The 25,583-nt window shown below is 39.8% G+C and overlaps 1 protein-coding gene across 3 annotated transcripts in view; it reads left to right on the top strand.

The window, feature by feature from the left end:
- Positions 1–298: 298 nt before the first annotated feature.
- The window catches only part of ZNF451 (zinc finger protein 451), a 36,212-nt gene continuing 10,927 nt past the window's right edge, over positions 299–25,583 (top strand). Inside the window, exons 1-13 of one of the 3 annotated variants that reach the window (XM_031504424.2) lie at positions 299–425; positions 1,375–1,458; positions 7,176–7,259; positions 8,427–8,552; positions 9,824–9,935; positions 10,492–10,642; positions 12,002–12,128; positions 13,510–13,663; positions 15,570–15,717; positions 16,244–17,892; positions 18,903–19,037; positions 22,018–22,148; positions 23,264–23,450. In XM_031504424.2, the coding sequence (XP_031360284.1) occupies positions 1,378–1,458; positions 7,176–7,259; positions 8,427–8,552; positions 9,824–9,935; positions 10,492–10,642; positions 12,002–12,128; positions 13,510–13,663; positions 15,570–15,717; positions 16,244–17,892; positions 18,903–19,037; positions 22,018–22,148; positions 23,264–23,450 (3,085 nt within the window). In that variant the 5' untranslated portion in view covers positions 299–425; positions 1,375–1,377. Of the gene's footprint in view, positions 426–470; positions 576–963; positions 1,135–1,374; positions 1,459–7,175; positions 7,260–8,426; positions 8,553–9,823; positions 9,936–10,491; positions 10,643–12,001; positions 12,129–13,509; positions 13,664–15,569; positions 15,718–16,243; positions 17,893–18,902; positions 19,038–22,017; positions 22,149–23,263; positions 23,451–25,583 lie in introns of those variants that run through there. The other 2 variants (XM_021551281.3, XM_021551282.3) reach the window with 2 other exon arrangements.

The raw sequence follows: 25,583 nt of genomic DNA, 5'->3' as shown, positions 1-25,583 counted from the left end.
TAAATTGACTTCCCTGGTAGATGAGTGGAGCAACGACCATTGTGTATCTGGACTTCACCATTGCCCTTGGCAACAACGCCTCCCGCAAGATTTTCGCAAAGGACGTTCGCAGATGCCCGGGCTGGACCGAGCCCCGTGTGAGGTGGCTGGGGCTGGCCGGCTGAGCAGGCACAGCACGGCAGCGGCACTGCGGCCCGGCCCGACCCGGAGAGGCGACTCTGCCGCCTTCCCGCCCCTCGGCTGCCAGCCCCAGCAGCCGCCCTTCCTCCTCCCCGGAAGCGGAGAGCGGGTTTTCCCGCGCCGGGCCGGAACTCGATGCAGCGCATCTGGAGGCGGGCGAGGGGAGAAGGGAAGAAGGAGAGGGCCCAGAAGAAGGGAAGAGCCCGGCGCGCCGGCCCGGGAGGCCGCGCCATGGCGCTGCCGCGGTAGCGCCGGCACTGCCATGGGGAACGCGGGGCGCGGCGGCGGCACCTCCCGATCCCGGCGAGCCGTGCCGCGGCCCGGCCCCGCCCCCGGGCCGCAGGGGAAGCGGGGACGCGGCGGGTCGGGCCTGTGCTGCCCGCGGGGCCCGGCGGGTGAGCGGGGCCGGGGCGGGCCGCGGGCCGGCGGTTGCAGCGGTCGCGGCGGGGCCCGGCGAGCCGCGGCTCGGGCAGCGCGGCGTGCGGAGCCGTGCGGAACCGTGTGCCGCCCGCGGAGCCGTGCGGAACCGTGTGCCGCCCGCGGAGCCGTGCGGAGCCCGCGGAGCCGTGCGGAACCGTGTGCCGCCCGCGGAGCCGTGCGGAGCCCGCGGAGCCGTGCGGAACCGTGTGCCGCCCGCGGAGCCGTGCGGAGCCGTGAGGAACCGTGCGGAGCCCGCGGAGCCGTGTGCCGCGGGCCCTGCGGGGCGGGGGCGTGAGTCAGCAGCGCAGCCCCCGCCGTTGCTTTGGAGCAGGAAGCTCGGCCCTGCGCCGCGCTCCTGGAGCGGCCCGCTGCAGCCGCAGCTGCTGAAAACGCCCGAGCTCGCCCGCAGCTGTTACGGGCCGGCCTCGGCTCGGCGGTCCGCTAGGCTGGAGCTCGGGTCTCGGCTCTTGCTGGGGTTTCAGGTTCAGGCATGTCCTTGGGCTGCTACACTGCAGCTACGGCTGCTGGAGGAGTGTAGGTATTGGTATGCTTTGTAGATAAAACCACGTTTTACAGATTAAAAATGGAGTAGTGTGATTCCAGTCAGAGTTGTTTATCACCACTTGTGGTGTCACTGGTAATTGGGAGTGAATGATAGAGACTTGTTGAATACAGATAGACTGCAAAGCCAAATAAGGCGTAAAATGGAAAATACTGTTTAGTTAAATTAAACTTAAAAAGTGAAATTCTATAGTATATTTTGTTTCTGTTTAGATAATGGAATCTCATAACTCTGACAGCCTTCACAAGAGTAAATCACCAGCTTCGGGAAGTGAAGATGAGATTGAGTTCATTGGAGTAAGTAGACCTTGTACTGGAAATATACTGCTTGTTGTAAAAAATACACTTTCAGTAGTCCAGTAAACAGGAGAGGGGTCTTCATTGACTCTGTTGATGATGATTATCTTTTGATGTAAAGCATTACTCTTGAATATACAGATAATTTCATTTGTGAATGTTTATGGCAGATACAACTCCATCTTAAAGGAGTTTATATGCCCTTTCTTGGAAGGGTGTAAAATGATGTCATTGGCTCTGTAGAGAAAATGTGGTCATAAATCATTGCTCATTCTGCAAATCAATGTTGAAATCAATGTACTCAATGTAGAAGAGGAAGGAAATACTAGGTTAGAGGCCTTAAACAATGCTCTCAAATTGTGAGGCAGTCTATTGTACAACACAGTCTAATGCTGGCATGCTTTATGTGACCACGAGACACTTGTATCTGTTGAATATCCAAGAGAAGCAGAATGTTTTTCATGCTGTCTGTGTTCTGGCCTCAATCTGGCATCATTGAAGTGGTGCTGGATGGCAGGATTACATGGAATTATAGAATTGTTTAGGTTGGAAAAGACCATTAAGATCATTTTCTGCCGCTGCAAAGCTGAAGCCCCCTGGCTTCACCTGCCTGGCAGAGGCACAGTTAGCTGCAGGGGTCACTCCCCTGTGTCTCGAGGAGAGTCAGGGAGCAGCTAAGGCAGAAAGTCACACTTCCTGCCTTGTTTGGAGGAGAGGCAGCATTTGGAGGAGATAATGAGTGGCATGATTTAAGGCTGGGGAAACAGTTTCAGGTTTAATCCAGGCTCCGGTAGAAGATTTGGGAAGAATGGGTTGGGGAGCTGAGAGTGATGGATCAGGTACCAGGGAGTGGAGGGGGAAGTGACTAAGCATTGTCAGGGAGATTGGCACTGAGAGAACGGCAGGAAAACTTGGGGTGGAAACACAGGGAGAAAGTGGGGAGTGGAGGGACAAACCATTACAGAGCTGTTACAGAAATATAAAAACACAATACAACAATCATTGAGTCCAGCCATTAACCCAGCACAAAACCATGTCCCTAGGAGCCACATCTAAAGATGTTTTTCTTGAAGGAACAAGTCATATTGCTACTGGTATTCACTGATGCCAGTATTTTTAGTGGCTGGTTTTTTTGTAGATTTGTCTCATTTTTGAACAATATGCTGAAGAATTACTAGATTCCCCCCCATTTTGTATGGTGTTTGCAGAAAAAGTCTGTATGTTGAACTTCAGCTTTAATCAGAGGTATTTAGGAGCTCTGGTATGAAGGATAGGGATTTTTTTGCAAAAGTTATAAGCAGTTTGTTATTTCTGAGATGTCTTAATATTTTGGTTGATTTAGGCAAAATTGATTGAGTTCAAAGTTCATTATATACACACAAGTATTCATGTGCATCTGCAGAGGAGGTCTTTGGGTTGTTAGTGGATGAGCTGGCAATGTGTGCCTGCAACCCAGAAGTTCGAGTGTGTCCTGGGCTGTGCCAAAAGCAGCGTGGCTAGCAGGGTGAGGGAGAGGATCCTGCTGCAGTGATCCTGCTGCAGTCTCTGGTGAGACCCCACCTACAGTTCTCATCCAGCTCAGGGGTCCTCAGCATAGGAAGGAGATCAATCTGTTGGAATGAGTGTGGAGGAGGGACACCAAGATAATGAGAGGGGTGGAACACCTCTCCTGTGAGGAAGGACAAAGAGAATTGGGATTGTACAGTCTGGAAAAGAGAAGGCTTCAGGATGACCTAATTGCAGCTTTCCAGCACCTGGAGGGAGCCTACAGAAAAGATGGAGAGGGGCTTCTAACAAGAGCATATAGTGAGAGGACAGGGAGGAATGGCTTCAGACTAAGAGTATGTTTAGATTAGATATTAGGAAGAAATTGTTTTCTGTGAGGGTGGTGAGATACTGGAACAGGTTGCCCAGGTAAGTTCTGGGTGCCCCCTATTCCTGGGAGTGTCCAAGGGCTGGGCTGGAGGGAGCTTTGAGTAGTCTGGTCTAGTGGAATATGTCCCTGCCTATGGCAAGGGGGTTGGGAGGTTGGGACAAGATGATCTTCCAAACCCTTCTGTCATTCTGTGATCATGACTGAATAAGCTTCATTTTCTTCAAACTGGGCAATGAATGAACAAGCTTAGAAAGTGTAAGGATTGAAGGGCTGCTGGAGCACCAAGAGCAGTAACTGAAAGAGAACTTAAAGAAACTAAAATCAACGCTTCTAGCTACTTTTTTTTTTTTTCCTTTGGCTTTGCCTTTGGATAATAGGAATCCTTTGTGGTCCCAGTGGCTAGTGCTTCCAAGAGAGGCTGCTATATATAGGAAGATGACTCTGCTTAATTTTTTGTAGGATTTATATCCTGGGGTGAGTAGCTTACTATTGTAATTGATGAATATGAGGGGAAAGGTGTGTGACCCTGGCCATCACCTAACATCAGCAATATGTCTTCAGATCTCATTTGCTCCTCTGAGTGAAGGTGACTTTGGGCTTTGCAAAAGGATTTCTAGACTGCTTGCAAGCTTTAGATCATCATTTCTGTATAATAATGTGTATGACTGGAAACTTACACTTTTCATAATTATTATGGATGGTTGCCTCCTGATTATCTACATATCTTTAAAACCCAGTGTACAAGATGGTACTGTATAAATTGAATTAGAGAAGCTTCTGGGGTGTCCCAGCCTGTGCTCATTTTGATAGATAACAAGCAGCTAGGCCATGTAATCTGTGTTTTTCTTCCTTTTTCTCTTTTCCTCTTGACAGCCAGATGTAGCTGACTGGTGTGGGTTTTTTGTTTCTTTGATCAGTTTTTCTTTGTGGTTTTGGGGTGATTTTTTCCTATGTTATTCACTTGTACTGGGGTGTTTGAATTCATACTGTAGGACTGTGCTTTTGCTCCATCAGATAAGGAGTTCTTGTCAATCTGCTGCTGCCAGAGATTTTCAGCTTTTGTAGTCTGAATTACCCTCATTCAAAAAAACTTAAAATTATTCTTCCATAATTTTCCACATATTCCACAAAACATATTCTGTCCACTTAAAGTTACTACATTTTAGGCTTTACATACGACCAGAGAAATACAATTTAATCTACAGCGTGAGCTGTTACTCCTGTATTCTTAACATAGGATGATCTTGTCCCCATTTTGCTTACTTGGGACAGATAAGGCAAGAGTGAAGAAATTCACAATTGTAATGCCCTGTGAACAAATAGATAATTCAAGTTGCCATAGTTGGCACCAAAAGCATTGGACTTAGAGGAGAATTAGTTACTATACCAAATCAAGTAATGCACTAAAACATGGTAGCTACCAATATAAGATTTTGTTTCCTTTACCTCTGTGGTGTTAAATATTGGATTTTTAGAATGAAGTTTTTGTCTCTTTGGCTTTTAATTGCAGCACAGCAGGAACTGATAAAATGGTAGTGGTGTTAGGAAGCAACTCTTATTTCTGCACCCATCCAAAGTCAGCCAGGGACTTGAATTTCTGTATTTGCTAGGTTATAAAGTCAAAATTTATTAAGTGTGTGTTGGTTCACAGTGTTGGTCAGTTCTTAGCAGTCCAGCTTTTAAAAGTTAACTTCCAGCTTTTACAAGTTGGAAGTCTGCTGGGACACAGATTTAGAGTACAAATAGTACAACTTGTGTTAATTTTTAAAAATTTACTTTAATGTAAACTTGTTCTGTGATAGTAATATTTTTGCATGTGTATACACAATTATGCTCACATAATTATTTGTCAAAGATAAGTTTGTGGTCACATACATGAAAGCTAGATACATATTTTCTGTATGCTAGTTTGTGTATAATTATGCAGAAGTTTATTTGTGCTGTTTAAAGTGGGCATTTGGTCTGAATGCACATAAAGCTAAAACAACAAACAAAACACCTTGCTTGGTGTCAGTGGACAAAATGTCTGTTAGCTAGGCCAGATCACCCACAAATGGAGTGAAATGAGGAAGGGCATGAAAGAGAAACCACTGTTTAGGGGGTTCAGAGAAAACTTTGGGATAAAACTGAGCTTTACAGAACTCCTTGAGAAAAAACTCTCCTTGGATATCCATGAGGCTTCATTCCTCTTCAGTCACCAGCTTTTCATTCATTTACCAGTCACCAGTTAAACAAATATGATTGTATTAACAGTTAAACTGAGTATTTTGCATAGCATAGTGATATTACAGTTCTGTTGATGCATCCAGGCAAAGCTGTGAATAACAGTAGAGATGCCACAGCTGTCTGGAGAATCAATAACCTAGAAATTCTGCTCACAGAAGTAACTGTTGTTTGTTTGTTGCTCAGTGGCATGGCTGTTGGTTTGTGAGAGGAATGACTTTTGAGGATTGTTTAGGGAAGTAATGTAGAAGTGGATCATGTTGGGCGTTTGGGAGATTTTTTTTTTAGGTTGGTTGTTTTTTTGGTTGGTTGCTTTTTTGGGGGAGGGGGTTGGGGTTTTTTTGTTTGTTATTTGCTGGGGTTTTTTTCTTCAAGTGTGAAAGATCTGCTGATCAGATGTGAAGAGTTAAGCATATCTTAGTGCTGGTACATACAAATACTTTTATGTCTTTCTGGGTGCCAAGTATGCCACTATAGTCAGTTAGGGAGGCCCCAGCTTTCAGCTTTTCAAGGAGAACTTGTCCATACTGTGTTTTTGAAATTGCAGACTGTTGTCAAGATTTACTCCCCCACTCATCCAGCAGGGAATTTACAACAGGTAGGATGAATCTCTTTGATCCTCAGCTTCTTAGCTCTCTTATAGTGAGAAATTCTCAGGGTTGGTACTATCTTTACATTACTCTTTAAAGAATCTGGAAAATAAAGTAATTAAAACTCTCATAACTTTCAGTTTGGGGCTTGTCTTGTGTGGAGGTAAACAGTACACAAAAACTGCATAGAAAAAGGCACAGATTTTGAAAGGAAAAAGACTATTTCATGTGCACAGAAAACATTTAAACAAGTGTGATCCTACTTGTGTTAAATTTATTGTTTTGATCACTTGATCTTCTAGGTTTGAAAGCAAGTTACTCTGCATTTTAGCTGTCAGTTTTTTGTGTTTTCATTAGTTGTTGAGCCCTGAGAGTAAGTGAACACAAATAAGAAAAATCTCTCCCCTTGATGAAGCTGTTAGGATCAGAGCTGAACATTTCAAAACACATTATTGAACTGATTAGACAGTCAGATGGTCAGAGTGTGTCTTTGAACTCTTACTTGCTAACACCTGTTTAAGGAAGGTTTAATTTCTTAAAAGCATTGCAGAGACTGTTAGTTTCTACAGAAGCAAATCTGCATTTTTTTGCATCTGGATTTTTTTTTTTCTATTTCATTTAGAAAATCATGATATCTTTATTTAACCATAAAGAGTTACTCTTTGTGGGTAATTGGAGGCTGGCAGCTTGGTTCATAGAAGCTTTTGTCATCTGTGCAAGATTTCATCCCTCTTCTCCCCAGTGAGACAAAGGACTGTTCATGCCTGGCCAGCTGAACAGCTTTACTGCCTTGAAAGGTGGAAGAATGTAAATAATGAGATTCATTAAGAGCAGCAGAGAAGACTCCATGCTGCTTTTCTCTCTGCTACTCATCATGAGGCAATAGGTCTTCCTAGCTTGCCCTACATAGTTGGTTGTTGATATCTTGAAGAGATATATGCCAATATATGGAAGAGATGGTACATTTTATCTCTAAGGAAGACAATTTAATGCTTTTGTGTGAGCGTTTTTGACACTTTTTTTTCCAGGAAGGACCTTTAAGGCCTGTCCTTGAATGCATTGATCTTGTCAGCAGTGAGGATGAAGAACCTAACAGTAGTTCTTATTTTCATGTGAGTAATGTTGTAATGTATTTTAGAACATCTTGGCTGAATAAAATAATTGGTCTTCTGTATTTTTTCCTATCATGTTACTCTTCACAAAAGCCTCGTTCGATGTATTTTTAACAAGTGCTAAATAACCAGTATTGAAATATTTTGATTTTTCTACTTGCTGTTGAGTGAAAAGCAAAAATACTTAACTTTTTCCACAGCCATTTTTTCTGCCTTGAAATGACTTGGTACTTGTATTTGTCTTTCAGTCATCTGAACAAGTGTGTGGAAATAAAATGTCACTTTACATGCAGCCTTGGAAGTTGCGGTTTCTATCCTGAAAATATACCTGGTCTACTACAAGGCCTTTTCTTTCTAAAATAACTTTTTAGGAACAATTTGTGGATTGAATGACCTTATTCCAGTGACAGTCTGGGTTTAGCTCAGCCTAATACTTCCTAATCCATTCTAAGAATGTACAAGTCAGAAGCAGGCTTATCAGTTTATCTATCCCCCAAGCTGATTCTGTCTTGAAAGGGACAATGAGAGACCCTACTAGAGTTGATTTTGGCAGCAGTGACTGTATTTTGACTTTTGCTTTTTGTGTGTTGCAGCAGAGGATGTTTGTAATAAACCTGATTCTTAAGGAAAGGTGATCTTCTGTACACGCACAGGCTGTCATTACAGGGATCATTACTAGAGCTGACTGTAAAAAGAGGAAACTACAGTATATGGCCTATCCCTAAGGCTAGAAAAAGCTCATTATCTGCCTTTTTGAAGACAGTGGGCAGCATTAGGCAAGAATTGTAACCGTTTTCAGATTTTTTAGATGGGCTGCATGTTGGCTTTGAAGTCAGGAGGGATTTTGTTTACTTGGAAGAACTTAAGTTTTCATTTGTTTGGAGACTTTTAGGACACAGCACAATCATGCATGTTCCCCTACTGCATGGTGAGGCTAATGTTTATGTTGAATTGCCTTGACTATGTGGAGGGGAGGGTTGTTTTTGTTTTTTTAACAGAAGCTACAGATGCTGGTAAAAAATAAGAGAAAGGTACAAGATAGCTCATGGAACTTAGGTTAAGAGTATATTTACTGAATTATGTCATGATGCTTGGGCACCACTTTTCACTGTTTTAGTGTCTGTTACATAACAATCACCAAATAAGACTTTAACCTTCCAATTTCAGAGAAATACTAAGCGTAAGGATCATGTTGACTATCAGAAGGAACGAGTTGCATCAACCCTGGATCGTCTGGCACGCCATGTTGAAGTAGAGAAACAGCAAAAAGAAGAGAAAAACAAAGCCTTTAAGGTATTGGATGTGTTTTATTTTGGAAGAATTGCATAATAAAGGCCTTGTAGTCACAAATATCTTTGTTTTCACTACTAATTAAATAAAAAAATTGGTGAGGCATACCTGGAAGTAGCAACTAGACTTCTACTCCTGGTGCCTCGTGTGAAGCACTACATGGACTTTGTCTTTTCAGTGGCTTTTAACTGATCAATTTTCTAGTCTTATTGCAGTTTCTAAGGGGGAAAATTAAATGAAAGAAAACCAATGGCAAAAACTTCTTCTCTTGTTTGTAGATATAGCAAATGAATCTTAGTATCTATTATTCTGATATTCTAATATTGCAATTAATTGAAAAATAACAGTTATCACAAACCACCATGCAGCAAGCCTTGCTATTTATCTGCTTTTGTCTGAGATTTTTGGGAAACACTTTGCTGCATTAAATCTGTATCAGGTAGTATTTCATAATGGTAAAAAATTTTCAGTGTTTAAGGCATAATTTTAAAGTTGAATCCTGTTAGTTGCACTTTGCAGCCGTTTGAAAAGAATATACTTTTTACTTTTATTATAGACTGGGAGATCCAGTCAGTAGGACTGCTCTCAGTGGGAGCTGGACATCTTGAAGGAATAGAGTTACAACAACTTGATGGAATAGAACAGGGATAAATGTAAATCCAGAGTTGGCAAAATGTGCTGACTTCCCAGCCCAATTTTCTCAACATTGTTAAAGGCTTTTAAAATAACATAATTCTACTACAGTTACAGCTTGTTGCAGTCTGTGGTAAACTATGCAGCTGTAGTACAAGAGAGTAAAAGGCTAGATAGATAGAGTCCAAGGTAGCCTTGAAGTCTGGAGGCCTACATCCCCCTTCTGTCTCTTCCACTTTGAATTTGGCAATCTGTGTCTTCATATACAGTTCTTCAACTGTAAAGTCTAGTCAGAGATAACTGTGTAGCTTTTAAAGCAGCTTGAGAATGAAGGCTAAAAGATCCTTTTGTTAAATATGAATATTTTCCTTCTGCTTGGCTCTTCATTCTTCATCAGGTAATGGAATCTGCAGACTTAAGTTTAGTCTTCAAAGTTTTATTTTCTTTTTTTTTCTATTACATTCCATCTTTATTGCGTTAAATAAAAGTTGAGTTGTAAGAATATTTTTCCCCTCACTTAGGTTTTTATGGATGTGTTTTTTAGGAACCCATATGTAAATTTTGAGATACATACTTTTTTCTCTTTTTCTTTTATTCTTTCAATTTGATCACAACACTGTCTGGTATGTTTTTTCCCTTAGGAGAAAGTTGATTACCAATATGCTCACGGGTTGCAAGAACTAGAATTTATTCGGGGACACAGTGATACAGAAGCTGCAAGGTTATGTGTGGACCAGTGGTTAAAAATGCCAGGTAAGAGTAGAAAGCTAAGTTTGAGTGATGGTTTCTAAGTCCTGCATTACAGAGTAGAACGTGTGAAAGTTTTATTGAGCTTGCAGGTGCCTTGTGCATAACCAAGTCCTACAATATTAATTTTGCTAGAGCATATGGTTTGAAAGTTTCTAAATGTTTATTTCCAAGAAGGCTATACTTGTAAAGCTTTGCTACTTAGAAAAGTCAAGATACAAAGTCTAAATTTTTTATAAGCCAAATTGCTAGGAAGAAAAAATATTACTGTTGAGCTGCTGCTTAGGAAAGTGTAAGTAAGTGTAACTTCACAATGTTTAATGAATTTAAAATACTGTCTGGAGGATCTGGAGGAAGGGTGTCAAACTCTTTGAAAAGTTGCACTACTGGGAATTGAAGAGACAGTGAAAGAGCAGACTTACTGTAGTAGGATTGAGGGATAGTGAGTAGATTGTTAGTTTGCTTTTAAGAATCACTACAGTTTGATTCTGGAATGTTTTAGGGCTTGTTTTCTTAAGCCTCTAATTGAGCTTCTGGTTAAGTACTTTGTTTTGGAACGCAGGTCTGAAACCAGGCTCTGTTAACGGTGGAAGAAGGGCTGTTTTTAAAAGGACAGGTCAGACTCAAGTCAACAGCAGTCCCAAATGTTGTCCTGTGATGCATTGCAACAGACAGTTTGATAATGTACATCTTCTTCTAGGTCACCTTCAAAGGTAAGGAGATACATTGCAAGAATTCAGTGCAAGGAATAATAATGAAAGCATGTGCTCTAACGTAGGACATCAGCATCAAGTCTGCCTCAAACTGCCTGTACTGACAAAGCTTCATTTTGAGAGCCAGTTAATATGTTACAATTTGTATAGACTAGCTTCATGGGGTTTTTTTTGGATGATTTGGTTTAGTTTTTTACTTGGTGTGTGTGGTTTGTTTTTTTCATTCAGAACTGATGTCTTCCTCTTGTTGAGAATTTTTTAATATCTGAGTTTTTTTGAGAAGTCAGATTTCGGTACTCCAGATTATTTGTATCTTCATCCAAACTTGAAATAAACCAAATGGCCAACTTACACACATTGATGGTAAGATAAAAAGAAAAGCCCCTAACGCAGGTAAAGAGGAACAAAAGCTACAGGCTGTGTGTTCGTAGCTGATCTTGCTAGTCAGTACTCAGTGTGTCTGTGTTCAGTTCCAGCAGATACTGCCTTTTTATACTGAAGGTGTCCGTAGGCAGGATGGTGAGATGTTGAGGAGAGTGTCATGGGTTAACCCCCATAGGCAGCTGAGCCCCACACAGCTGCTCACTCACTCACCCTGGTGGGATGTAGGGTAAAGGTGAGAAAACTCTGGGCTGAGGTAAAAACCATTTAATCAGTAAAGCAAAAACTGCACACACATGCGAAGCAAATTAAGGAATTGACAGGCAGAGGCTGTATCACGTGTGATAGTTACTTGGAGTGGTGGCATTTATCTTGCCAACTATCTCCTTCCTCCTCCACCCAACTTTCTTTGCTGAGCATGTCTTATGCTGTGGGATGTCCATTTGGCTGTTTGAGGTCAGTTGTCTCAGCTGTGTCTCCCAACATCTTCCTGGTGGGACAATCTGAAAAATATAGACCTTGACACTCTGCAAGCACTGCTCAGCAATAACTAAAAATTCCCTGTGCCATTAACACTGTTGTTCATAAATCCAAAACACAGCAAACATGCAAGCTGCTACAAAAAATGAACTCTATCCCAACGGAAGATAAAAATAAATAAATTATTAAAATGTCTATGTAGGAAATTAAGGCTTTGTTAGCTCTCTTAAAAGCAGTATGATTCCTCTCCAGAGTGGCTGTTTTAACATGTAAGCTGCAGGGAGAATCATCTCTGTACAGGACACTTCAACTGATGCATTTCATGATAGGAGAAGTAAGGAATTTTAATAGTTTAGATTGGTTAGATAGGTGATTTTTAGCTTAGTTTATAGTTTAGATTGGTTAGATAGGGGGTCTGATAGCTTCAATGGACATTAAAAAATAAGCTGTTTGACTATTTAGAGGGGACTAGTTTGCTAATTATTTCTTCTTCTCCAGGTTTGATCATTCTCCTTGTGACCCAACAGTCACATTACATGGACCCCCACATAGTGCTTTTGCCTGTGTGATATGCTGTGAAAGATTTTCAACCTCTCAGCAGTACAGTGATCATCTTTTATCTAAGGCAAGAGCATAAGGATAAATAACTCTCCTGACAAAATGTAGTAGAGGGTTTAAGACTTAAAATTATGCATTGATTTTTCGTGGGATTTTTTGTTTTGTTTTTTTCTTTAGCCCTCTTTCTCTCTTCTCTCTTTTACTCTTTAAGACTGTTTTCTCTGATTCTGCTGTGTTTCAAACACCTAGTGTAGCCTGACAGTATTCCCTTTAGATGCGACCATTAGGTTGTACTTTTTGGTATTCTTTCAAGAGGACCATAGTTCTGTATTGAACTCTTGTCTATCTATTGGTGTTGTGTTGATAGATGTTCCTTTTTTTTTGCATTTCCAAAACTGTGAAAGGTAAAGGTAGGAAGTCAGGGTGAAATAACTTGACAGCGAAGAGAAGCTGCCAAAAGATGGGGGGTTTTATTTAAGCAGTCTGATGTAGAATTGGATAGTGGATAGCATTTTCAAAATTGGATGTTTTGACAACAAATATTCTCGCCATGTCTTCAGAAGCTGCATTAAATCTGGGAAAGTGTTAGACTTTCTAAAAGTCAGGCTAAATTTTGCTTGTAGTAATAACTTGATAATTAGTCATACCTGACTAATTATCAGTGCAGTTGAAAGACTGCACTGTAGTGTGTCACTGCACTTTCTCCATTGCTACAAAGTTGTGTGCTTCTCATGTGTTCAGGGACATTATCAGGAGTAGCAGCCAAGGTGGGGGAAAGGCAGTGAGTGTCTCCTGCAGATAGTGAGAAGATGGGATTACTTTGATGTGTAAAGCATGGGGAAATAATCCTAATCAAAGCTCTAAGTGTATAATGAAGATTCTTGGAGTGATACAGAAAGAAGCAAGCAAAAATATTAGAAGCAGAACTAAAGGATTTTTGCCCTGTCTGAGGCTGATGTCGAAGGCAAAGCAGGTGGAAGGAGTTGACTTCTACAGAAGACAGACCTTTTGGGCTACTCTGAAGAGCAGCATTTTGGGGAGTTAGAGGTTAGCAAGATTAGAGGAGAGCTGACAAGAGGTAAAACAGCTGTTTTATTGACAGAGGGAGCTTTTTCTGAGAGCCTGGGTAAAGGAAATAGTAAGAATTGCTGGAGCCCATAGTCCCTGGGAAGGTACTTGCTCCCAGTGGTGCAAGAAGGGGATGGAGAAATTGGCGGTGTAGTAAGGGTGGATGAGTAGCTTGGTTTGACAGTGGTACTTTGGCCAGTTCCTTGTGTCTTGCAAGCTGAAATGCAGATGGGTAGGCTGTAGGTAAATACAGATGTGGTAGCTTAAAACCTAAAAGTGAAAATATTACCACAGAAATGAGAGAGGAGTGGGAGGACATGAGAACTGGGCCTGGTTTCTTGACTTAATTTTTTTCCTAAATAGATAATTTTCTCTTCCAGCTAAATGAAAATGATGGGCATAAAAAAGGTATTCCTCCACAGCATATTCAGTGTTTTGCATGCCCAAAGTGCTTCCTCCTTTTCACCAAAAGAGATGAGTGTTGGCAGCATATGTCGCAAAAGAAACACTTCCTCCAGGTTTCTGAACTGAGTGGTACGTTGTTACTAAGTGTACTGCTTTTAATTTTTTCTGATAATTCAGCCTTAAGATAGGAAGTGACTTATACTTTTCTGCTGAGTAAAAAAACTTAAGGTTTTAAAGTTTGTTATTAATGATTTTTATTTTTCTTTTGGGATCTTAAATGTGATGCCTTGAAATTCATATTTTTGTGTAGAAATGATTCTTCTATCACACTTCCTGTAATGAGACGTTGTTGAGTCTCTCATATAAGCTTCTCATCCTCCATGCAACTACTTTCCTGAATAACTTTACATTTAGCATGTTGAAAGAGACTCAGAGCAAAACATAAATTTCTTTTCAATTCCAGTCAGAGTAGCTGTTGAGTTCCTTCCCCTTACTCTGTTTGTAGTGTGCTTGGAGGCTATTTTTCCTGTCAGTGTCCTTGGCATTTCTGATGGCAAATACTTGTTAGAATGGTCTTCTCCATATAATTGCAAATTTAGAGTGCTTAGCTGGAACATTGCTGCTGGTCTGATGGCTTGAACAAACTACATGGCTTCTGAAGGCTGAAATACTGGTTATGTTGTGAGCTGGTAACATCCTAAACCATGCTTAATAAGGAAAGATCTGTCTGATTATGGTGTTACAAAGAGGGTTAATGCCCAACACAGCTGTACTGATTTTATTTTTGACATAAGCAATAGGCATTAAAGCATTTACTTCACTGTTAGCTAAACTACTAAGTGGCCGTATTTTAGACATTGTAACTCTCTGGACAAGCCTACATGGCCAAAAGGATTCTTATAGTTATTTCTCATTTTCATAAGTGTATCTTCACTTCTGCCATCCCATAGAGTGGCTGCAGGAAATGTATAGAAAAGGCAGGCTTTGAAGGAATCCCCTGCAGTTGGAGTCAGTACTGATGCCTTCATGTAGCGAAGTGACAGTCAGCTGCATGGTTATTCTTTCCCTTATGCATTGTCATTCTAATGTACTTTTATTCTCAAATAGGTTATTAATTCTGAATTTGGTGACTGCAGATGCTTTTAAGAAATTCAGGTCATAGGTTTTAAAAAAAGGTTACTGGTGAGCTCTTGCCTTGAAAAGATTAAAAGCACAAGTTAATGTTTTCTTCTTTAGAGATGGAGAGTGCTTACCTCAGAACAAAAAAAAACTGAGTGGTCCATGTTTTACTTTGCATTAGTTAGGCTTCATGATTAATAATTATCAGCATGGCCTGAGATCTGCCAGTAAAGTTAGCTGAAAGGCATAATACTGATCATCACATCTTACTAAAACAGAAAAATCAAAGAAAATTTGCCTGCTAAGGTGCAGAACATGAGCAATATATAACCCATAAACAATTTTCCATTATCTTTCCAGTAGCATTTTCTTACTCTGCTGGTACTGGGAGTGGAATATGTATGCAGAAATACAGAAAGTCCTGCATCTAAAAATTTAAGAATTAACATTAAGGATGGGAAAGAGAGAAAGACATGGTCAGTCAGGGTATGTGGGAACTTGTTAAATAAATTGCGTGCTCTTTCAGAAAAAAATACTCTATGGCTTAAAACAAAATTTTATCTAGTCAAAGTAGACCGCTGGTAATGGGTGGAGGAGAAGAAGGTATGAACCTTCCTAAGAGAGACATGGACCTGGCATTGTACAAGGAGAAAAAGGGAAGTAAAATCAAGTCACCAAGTATGAAAAAGCAACATGCAAACAGATTCAGGTATAAGATAGTTACAGAAGTTTAAAAAATTTAGGATTTAGTTACAGCTTCCAGTACTACACAATTACTGTTGCTCAGCTGACATTTGTTAACTTGCATTGTAAACCCTGTGACAGACAAGTAGCAATTACTTATGTCATCAGAGAGCTGAAATTCTATTAGGAAACCCTAACGTGTGGTTGCACTTTCTGCCTTTCTGTTTTACAGATGCATTGAAGTCTGGCCATCCACTACCTTTTCCATCCTTCGCAAAGAACCTCTTGATATCTCTGTGCAAAGAGGTCTCCTTCCAAGTGAAGTGTATGTCCTGCTTCAAGATACTGCGCTCACATATGGAATTAACAGCTCATTTCAGGTTTGTGAAAGGCAGTTGTCTTTATAATGTGAACATCCATAGATCAATGAGAGGTATGCAGACATGTTTTCAGTGGTACTAGTGGATTTCAGGGCAGCTAGGACCATCTGAATGTAGACTTCCTGAATAAACAATCAAAAGCCTGCCCCCTTAACTTTACCCCACACTGCAGAAAGATGATCAATGTCAATGATCAATATTTTGTATTTTCTGTAACAGAACAACAAAAGCTGTTCGCTGGTCCACTGTTTCTAAGTTGGCAGCATTTGATTTTGAAAATGTACAGTCAAAAACATAAGCATCAATCTACATGCTAGCTTTGGAAATTAGCACCTAATTCTCTTCAAATTTCAGATATTAAATATACATTGCATGGTTTTGTTGTCAAGCTTGTAGGTGGGTTAAAGGACACAGAGCACACTGTTTCCATGCAATTACTGCTGTAGCTACTTGATAATATATTGAGTACATCTGAAAGTTTACAAATGTGGTGATATAACCTCTTAATGTTTTTTATCCATTCTAGAACACGTTGTCATAATTCTGGGCCCATGGCACTGTCAAAGAAAAGCATCTCCCAGGTTGCAGAGATATTTAAAATGAAAGGTTACTGTGAGAACTGTGATGAACTGTTTGCTGATAAGAATCAGATGACCCAACACAAACAAACCACTCAACATAACATTAGAGTTTTTACTACACTGGAGGAGTCAATCTTGATGTTCTGCCATGTCAATGGAAAACACAAAAATCAGTCTCATTTGGGCTACATTGTGGAACGGTCAAGACCACTGCTTAAAAGACATTTGAGTCCAGATGAGTCCTCCAGTGAAATGGGGTCCAGTCCTTCAAAACGGAAGAGTAATTTAAAAGATAAAAATGAAGATAAAGTTGCAAACCAAAGTCAAGGTAGTGCTTGCAAAGTAAAAGCATGGTTTTGTGAATGCCTCCAAAAGTTTTTTACAGAAGAGTCAGTAGAAAAGCACATTTTATCAGCAAATAGGATCTGTCACAAGTGTGCTGTGTGTGGAAAGCTGGCTGAAAATTCAAGCATTATCCGTCTGCATATGAGTCGATTCCATGGAGGAGCACACTTGACTAATTTTCTTCTCTGGTGCAGAGCATGCTCTGTAGATCTTAGAGAAGAGAATATTATGGGACACATAACTGAATTTCATGGTGGACATAGTTACTACTATGAGCAAGAAGCTGTAGAAGATGAACCTATGCCATCTGCTTCTGATGCAGTGAGCATTTCTGCAGGTGGAGATAAAGACTGCATTTCTGGCCCTGTGGAACTGTCCCCTGGAAGTGGTCCTGTTGTGGGAAAATGGCAGTGCCGCATTTGTGAGGAGATGTTTGAGTCTGAAGAGAGTGTTCAGCAACATTGCATGTCCTTAGAAAGCCATGCATTTCACAGGTACTCATGTGGCATATGTAGAAATCATTTTCGGAAAGTAGGAACACTACAGCGGCACTTCCAAGAGCATCATAATCAGGAGATGCAGACTAAATATTTCTGTGGCCTTTGTGGTAATCTCTTCTTCAACACAGAGGAAGAATTTCTAACCCATTACAAGGCGCTTCATAGCATGGACTATACATTTGTGCCTGAGCAGATGGAACCATCAATAAAAAAAGATGAGGACTTCCTCCCAGTGGAACAAGGAGACCGCTTAACCTGTGGTTGCCGGACAACTTACGTCTCCAAAATAAACAGGAGGAACGATCATGAGAATTGTCAGAAAGCCATGCTGCAGAAAGGAAACTTATGGTTTCGATGCTGCTTGTGTTCTGCAACAGCACAGAATATTGCTGATATGAACAGTCATCTCAAGAGTCACACGTCAGTCAAATCTAAGGGAGAGATGTATGTTGTTAGATGTGCTGCGTGCAGCAAAAACTTTGACGATCTTCAAAGCGCGCATCAGCACTATCACATGAAACACTGCTTCTTGCAGAAACCTGATCTGTCAAGTCTTGCATCAGAATCAGAGGACAAAGTATTCAACTTTTCAGCAAGTGGGGCGTGTGTGGTCAGAGAACCTCATAGGCAACAATTTAAAGCATCTCCATCCAAAACTCAGGACAGACCACAGTCTTCTCTGCAGGGCCCAATAGAGGGAAAGAAAATTAAAAATGAGGACTTAGAACAGTCTGAACAACTTAGTGAAAGTATGTAGAAAATTTCTTTCAATATTAGAAAAGTATTGCTGTCCTTAACACACTCTGTTTTATTGTCAGTACATGTCACATACCATTTGGTTATATCCAGTCTATAAGTGAGCTCAGAATTTAGTATACTGAATTCTCAGTACTTGTATTTCTAAAACTCAGACTCCATGATTTATTGTTATATGCCATTTGTATGAAGTCTTAGAGAAACAAAAACAAGCAAAAAGGCAGATGTGAGAATCCTGAGACCCAAACATTTGATTTTCAAATTAGTTAGGAGCATAATTTGGTGTTAAAAAGAAGAGGACCATCAAGGATACCCCAATGAAGGATCCAATGCCTAGAAGTGTAAAAGTGATCTATCATACACATTCAAAAGAAACTTGAATTTTTGATATATATAAATATTTATAAACCTTGATAGTGCTTTCTGTGTGGGCAATGCTGTTATATCACCATCATCTCAACTTTCTTAGCCTGCCAAAAAGCAGTTATCAGCTGAAAATTTATATTCCCAGTATGTATTGTTTTCTTGTGTTCAGAAACGGGAAGTGTTTCTTGGTTACTAGTGGTGTCATAATGTTTTGATTAAGAGGTTGAAATTTATTAGAAGTACAGCAGAAAGTGCATATCTAAACATTTTATGTGCTTTTATGCATGCAAGTAATTGAATGTCACAGACTTGCCATAGTCAGGGCTACACAGCTGGATATTAAATGAGTTATTAAAATGTCTTGGTGAAGGATGACAGCTCTCTGTGCTTACCACAAAACTATCCAGGTCTATACCAACATAAAACCAGATTCCACTTTTCTCTCTTAATTTGTGAAATATTAAGTGCTAATTCAGTTGATTTTAAAAATCTATGCAGTCACCAAATAGAATAATGTTTTCTAGCTTTTCTTTTTGTGACTTTTCCTTACATATGTGACTACAAGAATTTTCAAAAGCAAGTAGGTTGACCAGAAAGTCACAGGAATTTTAAATGTGTCCTTTTTATCCCATTGAAGATGGTGAACTTCCTGATCTTGACTATCTAAGTACTATGACTCACATTGTGTTGATGGATCTGGACAACTGGGGAAGCCTTTTCGCACACCTGCCTGCTAACCTGAACCAAGGGACCTTTATCTGGGGTTTTCAAGGTAAAAAATGTTTGACGTAAATTAAAAGATAAGATGAACAAGTCTACACATGTACTTGAGCAGAGAGAGATTCCTTGAATCTGAGAGAATGAAGAGCAGGAGCAAGTAGGCACTAGGCTTCTAAAGTTGCTTCTTGAACTTTTCAAACTCCATATAAACCTCCACTGCTCTTACTAGTCATTGTAGAATAGTTCCAGAATTGCAGAGCTGTTTAGGAGTCTGTCTTCCCTTATGAACTTACTTAAGCTGTATCATACTTTCATAGTTATCAGAACAGCCATAATACTCAGAGATTATACTAACTCCTAAGTCTTTCTCATAAGGCTGGGACTTTTTATTTTGCTTTGGATTTTTAGTTCCAGAAGTCATGATTTTGCACTCTTAGACTTGTAATTTTGTTCTGTCTCTGGCTTGTTCTGTAGAGAGTGGTCCTGGTCATCCTGTACAACATTTGGTGTATGTCCCATCTTAAAGATGCCAATGATTGATGGAACTCACATTGTCATGGGTTTCATAGAATGATAGAATGGTTTGGGTTGAAAGGGACCTTAAAGATCATACCATTTTGCAAAGTCTGCCAGTAGCATTCCTTTAATAACTTGATGCTTTTGCTTATCTGACTGCTTGTCCACCTCATGCTTTTTCTACAGGTTTGCTCTGTATCTACCTTTACAATTATTTTGTCTGTGTGGTACATTGATTTATTCAGTAAAACATAGATACAGGATAGTTTCAAAATATTAATGGCCTGAAACACAGGCATCATCTTACCAGATTTGTAGGTCAGGTATGTTTTACACTTGGTAAACACTATTGTACTGCACTTCCTTGCTAAGTGTTTTTTATTATCTCTTCCCATAAAAGATAACCAGGGCTATTCTGAAAGCTGACAGTTTTCATGCTGCTCTGGTATTTCAGAAAAGCCTGCTGATGCCTGGGTCACTTTTTTTTTTCCTCTTAGAAACAGATTTTCCAGTTAGCTGATGAAGGCAGAGCAAGTGTAGCTGTTAATGTAAAGCAGTAGAGATTCAGTCATCTGTGTTCCTGAACCTGTAATCTGGTATCTGCTTGTTAGGAGTTTTGTGCCCAGAGATGTTCCAAACACCAGGTGCCTGATGGCACAGCACAGCCCATATCAGCACCACTCAATTCCTTATTTCCTAATGGGTTTGCTGCATGCAGGCTGCCTCATGGGAATGGCCCTTGAAGCACCTGAACTTAAAAAAACATGCTAGAGAGTTACTTGTGAATAAAATGGGCCATATTCATATTAAAGAAGAATTTACCAGTTTTAGTGTCAAATATATTTGTTTTGAGCCTGGGAACACTAAGGCTCTCAGGCACATCTGGATCTATTGTTGTAGGTACCCTCTCATAATAATGATTTGTATAGTTACTTGAGGCATGCTGTTCTTGTTTGTTTAAGCTGTGAAAATATAGCAACATTTTTTCTGCATTTCCCAATCAACATTTCTGAATTTTAATTGTTATTTTTTATGCTATATATCTGCATTTTATCTATTATTCCTGTTTCTGGTATAGCCATAGCTCTGCTTCATGTTCTTCCATTGTATTGTCTGGACTCTGTATGGTTTCTGTCTTCAGATACTAAGTTGTCTTTCATCCATTTGTGGGCTAACAAACAAAATAAATACAGGTCTGTCATTGTTTTCAGCTCCCTGGACAAAAATGCTTATGTTGTACATTTATGCAGCCAAAAAAAGGGGTGGTGATTACAAGAGTTTCCCAAATGGACTGAGGGCTGAAAGAGCAACTTGCAAATAGCATTTTTTCTTATGTACAAGTTCTACTAAATCATTTCTGTATAGACTCTTAATATATCTTTGCGATCATTTTTGATATCATCATCTTAGGCTGAAAAGGCAGGGGCGAAACAGGAGATATCTACTGAGGAGTGCTTTTCTTTGTCAGACTGCAGGTGGAGAGGTTGGCATAAGCCATCTCTGCAGCCTGGTTACTTGAACATTGGTTTTCCATGACCTTACATGACGTACCATCAATGACTGCTTTCATTTTCTGTTCAAAATCCCTTTCTTTCAAAATCTTCCAGCTACTCTTATCATCTAGCAGATAAAGCAACATTTTTTTCCTTCCTCTTGCAGACCCATTATTTGTTGACCATTGGAATGTTAAACAATTTGTAGTCACTCTGATCAAATTGTTCTTCCATTTGTTTGCCTTTTTATGGTGCCATATGTATTTTTATGGTGCAAACTCCTCTGGTGTTTCCTCTCTTTTTGAGAGACTTCCTGCTTCTTTCCTTTCCCTTGCTCCAGTCTGGTACTGGTTTTCTCTGTACTCAGCTCATCTTTATTATTTACCTATTTTCTCAGCCTGTAACTACATGCTTATATTTTAAAAGTTGCTGTACTTTTGTCCCAGTTGTAGCCTCATTTTGCTTATCCTTGAGTTCATCCATGGGTTTTTCAGAACTCTATCATTTCTCTCAGCTGTTGATCCAGAATTTGGATCCTCTTTTTAATGAGTTCTGACATGGGATGTGTCAGGCAGTTATAGTGCATGTTGACTGTGCAACTCCTGTAGTACAGGTTTCTCTAAGAGAAGCATTTCTGTTACTTGTACTGTTTCAGAATTCTTCTGATTCTGCACATTAAACCATAACTGTGCTTCAAAAAACACATCCTTGTATCTAAAAGCACATGTTATCTAGAATATAAGATTTTCAGGATTTGAGGAAAAAAAAATTGTACAAAATATGCATCAGGCTAGCTCCTTTTTTTTGCCTTCTGTCTCAAAAACAAGAAAGCTGGGGGGATTTGGGTTATGTGTTTTTCTTAGCTTTCACATTGGTCAGAATAAGTTTTGTCTTTAAAGATAATTTTATATTTGCTTTTTGCCTTCTTGCGTTCTTAATTCATAGAGGCATTTCTGCCCATATTTGTTTGGTTTTTATGTTTGGTTTTTATTATTATTAATATTATTCCTCTTCACTGTATAGGAGGATACAGCAACTGGAAGCCTCCAGTGCATTGCAAAATTTACAATTATCTTAAGAGGATTGGATGTTTCTTTCTTCATCCACGTTGCAGTACCAGAAGAGAAGCAGCAGACTTTGCTCTCTGTGTTCATGTAAGTTAGGGCACACTTGCCTTCTTGTGTCCTGTACCCAGAGAAGGGTGGCAGATAGTATCTGCTATTGATGTTAAGTACTAATTGCAGATGACCTTTTTATATTCTCTCCATGAAACTTCTGTGTCCCCTATAAAGAATGATAAACCTGGGTTGAGTGGAGCCGGTGGTCAAGAAGTGACTCTTAAAAATTAGCCCGAATAGGACGATAGTCTGTTGTGGAGGGGAAGGGAGCTGGTTAGGGACTGAGGAGTAAAAAACCTGCACTTACAGTTTCTCTTTGAGAGTAATACGTAACTCCTTCATCTCTCTTCAAGTAGGCCAAATCTCGAGCTGTCTTTACAATGGAGTTGAATGGGTGCTGTTTTCACAGACCCTGTTGAGCTGACAAAGAGCAGTGCCTTTATTCAGTAGACTTTGGGCTTCAGCAGGGTAGGGGATGTGCAGGTGAGGAATGGGAATCTGGGATGCCACAGGGAATCATGTTCCTAATGTAGAATCATAGATTTTAAGGTTGGAAAATACCTAGATCATCAAATCTAGCCATCAGCCCAGCACCACCACCATCATTAAGCCATGTCCTCAAGTGCCATTTCCACATGATTTTTGAACAGCTCCAGGGATGGTGACTCCAGTGCTTCTCTGGGCAGCCTGTTCCAATGTTTAACAACCTTTTCAGTGAAAATCTGAACCTCCCCTTGCGCAGCTTGAGACCATATAGTGCTTTATCAGTTAAATAAATTACTACCTATCTAACTGTATAAGCACATTTTTGCAATAGTGGTTTTATGTTTCATCATGCTTTTTATGTTATGCTTAAAATGCTCTGCAGAGAAGACTTATTTTATGTAGAGACAGTTCCAAAATGCTGCTTTTTAGGAATTTGTTCCATACTCTGCCTGTACTTTTCTGGTAGGCATTATCAGTATCTATTGTACATAGAGAAGAAATGAGCATCAGACTTTTGAAACAGTGCCTTTCACAGTGGGGTAATGTGGCTTGGATCATAGAGGCAGGAATAAATTGCTGTAGAAAACTTTGCGATGAAAAGCTAGCTAAATGCGATGAGATAAAAACATGATTTCTGTTCAACACTTGTTGTTTGTTTTGTATAGGCTGGTCGTCTGGATGAGCACCTGCCCAAGCAAATTCCTTTCACTATTCTTTCTGGAGACAAAAGCTTCCTGGAACTGGAAAGCCAATTTAAAATGACCCAACGGTCAGCTCGCATCCTGAATCCTCACCAAATTGAAGGAGATATGATGTGTGCCTTGCTAAACAGCATTTCAGATACCACAAAAGGTAGAAAGTAAACACAATTTTTCCAGTAAACTGATAGTTCTTTCCAATGAAAAATAGAACACTTAACTGGTAACATAAACTGTTGCTTGGTGCTTCTTGTATTGTAATGGCATTTCAATGAATAATATGTCAGAAAATCACTATGCTTGGGTATGTTTTGAAAACAGACTTAATTAAGCATTTTTTTCAATATAAAAAGCTCTGTCATCCCTGTATTTTCTATTCTAGCAGGAGACAAAACTAATGTTTGAGTCTGAAAACTCCTTTCTGGTTCAAGAGAAGCTGTTTAAAGCACTCTTGTGTGAATAGTTATCAGTTTGTACTCAGATCTGTTTGGCTTGATTTATTCTGTGCCTGAAACAAATGTGACCCTGCTAAAGCATAATTATTTCTCAAAATACTTTTGTCTATTTTAACTTGGACCTCCTGGCTACTTGCTATCATTTGATAATTGTCTTCACTGGCACAACTCACACACCCATTTGGAGAAAAAAATCTCAGTGAAGTTTTTAAGTTCTCTAGAGTGCCAGATTCTAATGGGGTGCTAAAATGATCACATTGGTTTTATATAGGAGAATTGAAGAGGATTAAGCCAGCTCATTTTCATGCAAAGGGTACCAGAGCTGAGATGAGTTTTAATACTTAACAGCATTTAAAAGTATTTTGCTTTTTCCTGGAAGACTTGACATTTCTCTGTAGACATTTTTGCTTTTTCTGGCTTCTTGTTATGGTTCTGGAGGGTTGTAAATTCATAGAATATTGGAGAAAGTTGTTTCTGAATTAGCCCTAAACTGTTTTATGAAAATTTACACTGCTAGTCTTGATACAGGTTTATGAGAACTATAACATGGTACTGCTGTTCCACAAAGAAGATTAAAGTGGAGTGCTGTCTCTGAGTGATGAATTGTCATTGACTCATAAAAGGGAAAAAAATAGGATAACTAAATAGCTTTCTGGAAAAAAATAATTATATGCGGTGAACTGGAATTTATTTAAGTGCTTTTGATACAGAAAATGTGCTTACAGAGTTTTCTGGCCACCCCAGGCATTAGAAGTTTCTTCATTTAACACTTCTTTCAATGTCCTTTACTACATTAATATTTACTATTACAGTAATTGGCCCTACCTGGAGGCTGCAAACCTTTACTCGCTGGCTAGCTGCTCATTGTGCATTCCACTTAAGTTGCACATGTGGTCATTATTTAAAAAAAATCCTTTAACAGGAAACTGATGGAATGGCACATTATTCTTGGGCTGTTAGCATTCCTTAGCAAACTTGTGGAACAGAATTGTCCCCTTTTTTAGTCAGTGTCAGCAAGGGGGGCCCTTTTTAGCCAGAGCTGCCTTTGTGTATCTGTCATATATTAAAACAGAATATTAGAGAATTCACTGTGGGTAATAGGTCTGTATTTGCTGCATTTTGGGATGATGTTGTTACCAAGAGTTTATAAAGTTTTCCTTTAAAAAGATAAAACCACCACATAATACACACATATTGTGTGACTTAGCAGCATCAGCCATCATTTGCAAATCTTAATGTGGCAAAACCAGTATTGGAGGGTTGAGGTGGAAATTCATGCAGTGTATCATAGGCTGGTATAACTTGTTGACCTGTTACAGAAACGCAGCTGAGTATAAGGAAATGCAAACAAGAATTGCTTGCTTTGTGACTTTCTCAAGCCTATGGCTATTATTCTGGAGAGAGAAGTAAGTGAGAAACCGGACAGGGAATCATGTTGAAAAATATCAGACCGTTGTTGGTATTGGATGAGCTGCAAAATTAAAAAGCTCTTTCCCTAAATCGCCTTGACAGCTATCATTAACTTCTGAGCACCTGGATTGTGTTTGGATGTGGCAATCTGACAGGTGCATCTTGTGAACTGTTTTACCAGCACAACTGCTATGGGAGCTGTTTTACTGTGTTTATTTTAAAGTAATAAAAATAAAATTTTCTGCATATGTTGCAATACAATACCAATTGTATGTTACTATAGGAAACCCTTGGCTGGAGAAGATGCTTGAACTTTCTTTGAGGTATGAAAAGAGTAGGCATTCTTACTTGTTCACTGCTGCTGCTAAGCCTGAGTTCATAAATGAAGAAGGTTTTGTTTTTATGCCGAAGTCATAACATAT

This window comes from Lonchura striata, chromosome 3 (assembly GCF_046129695.1).
Source record: "Lonchura striata isolate bLonStr1 chromosome 3, bLonStr1.mat, whole genome shotgun sequence".
NCBI classification, from domain to species: Eukaryota; Metazoa; Chordata; class Aves; order Passeriformes; family Estrildidae; genus Lonchura; species Lonchura striata.
This window is presented reverse-complemented; position numbering and strand designations above follow the sequence as displayed.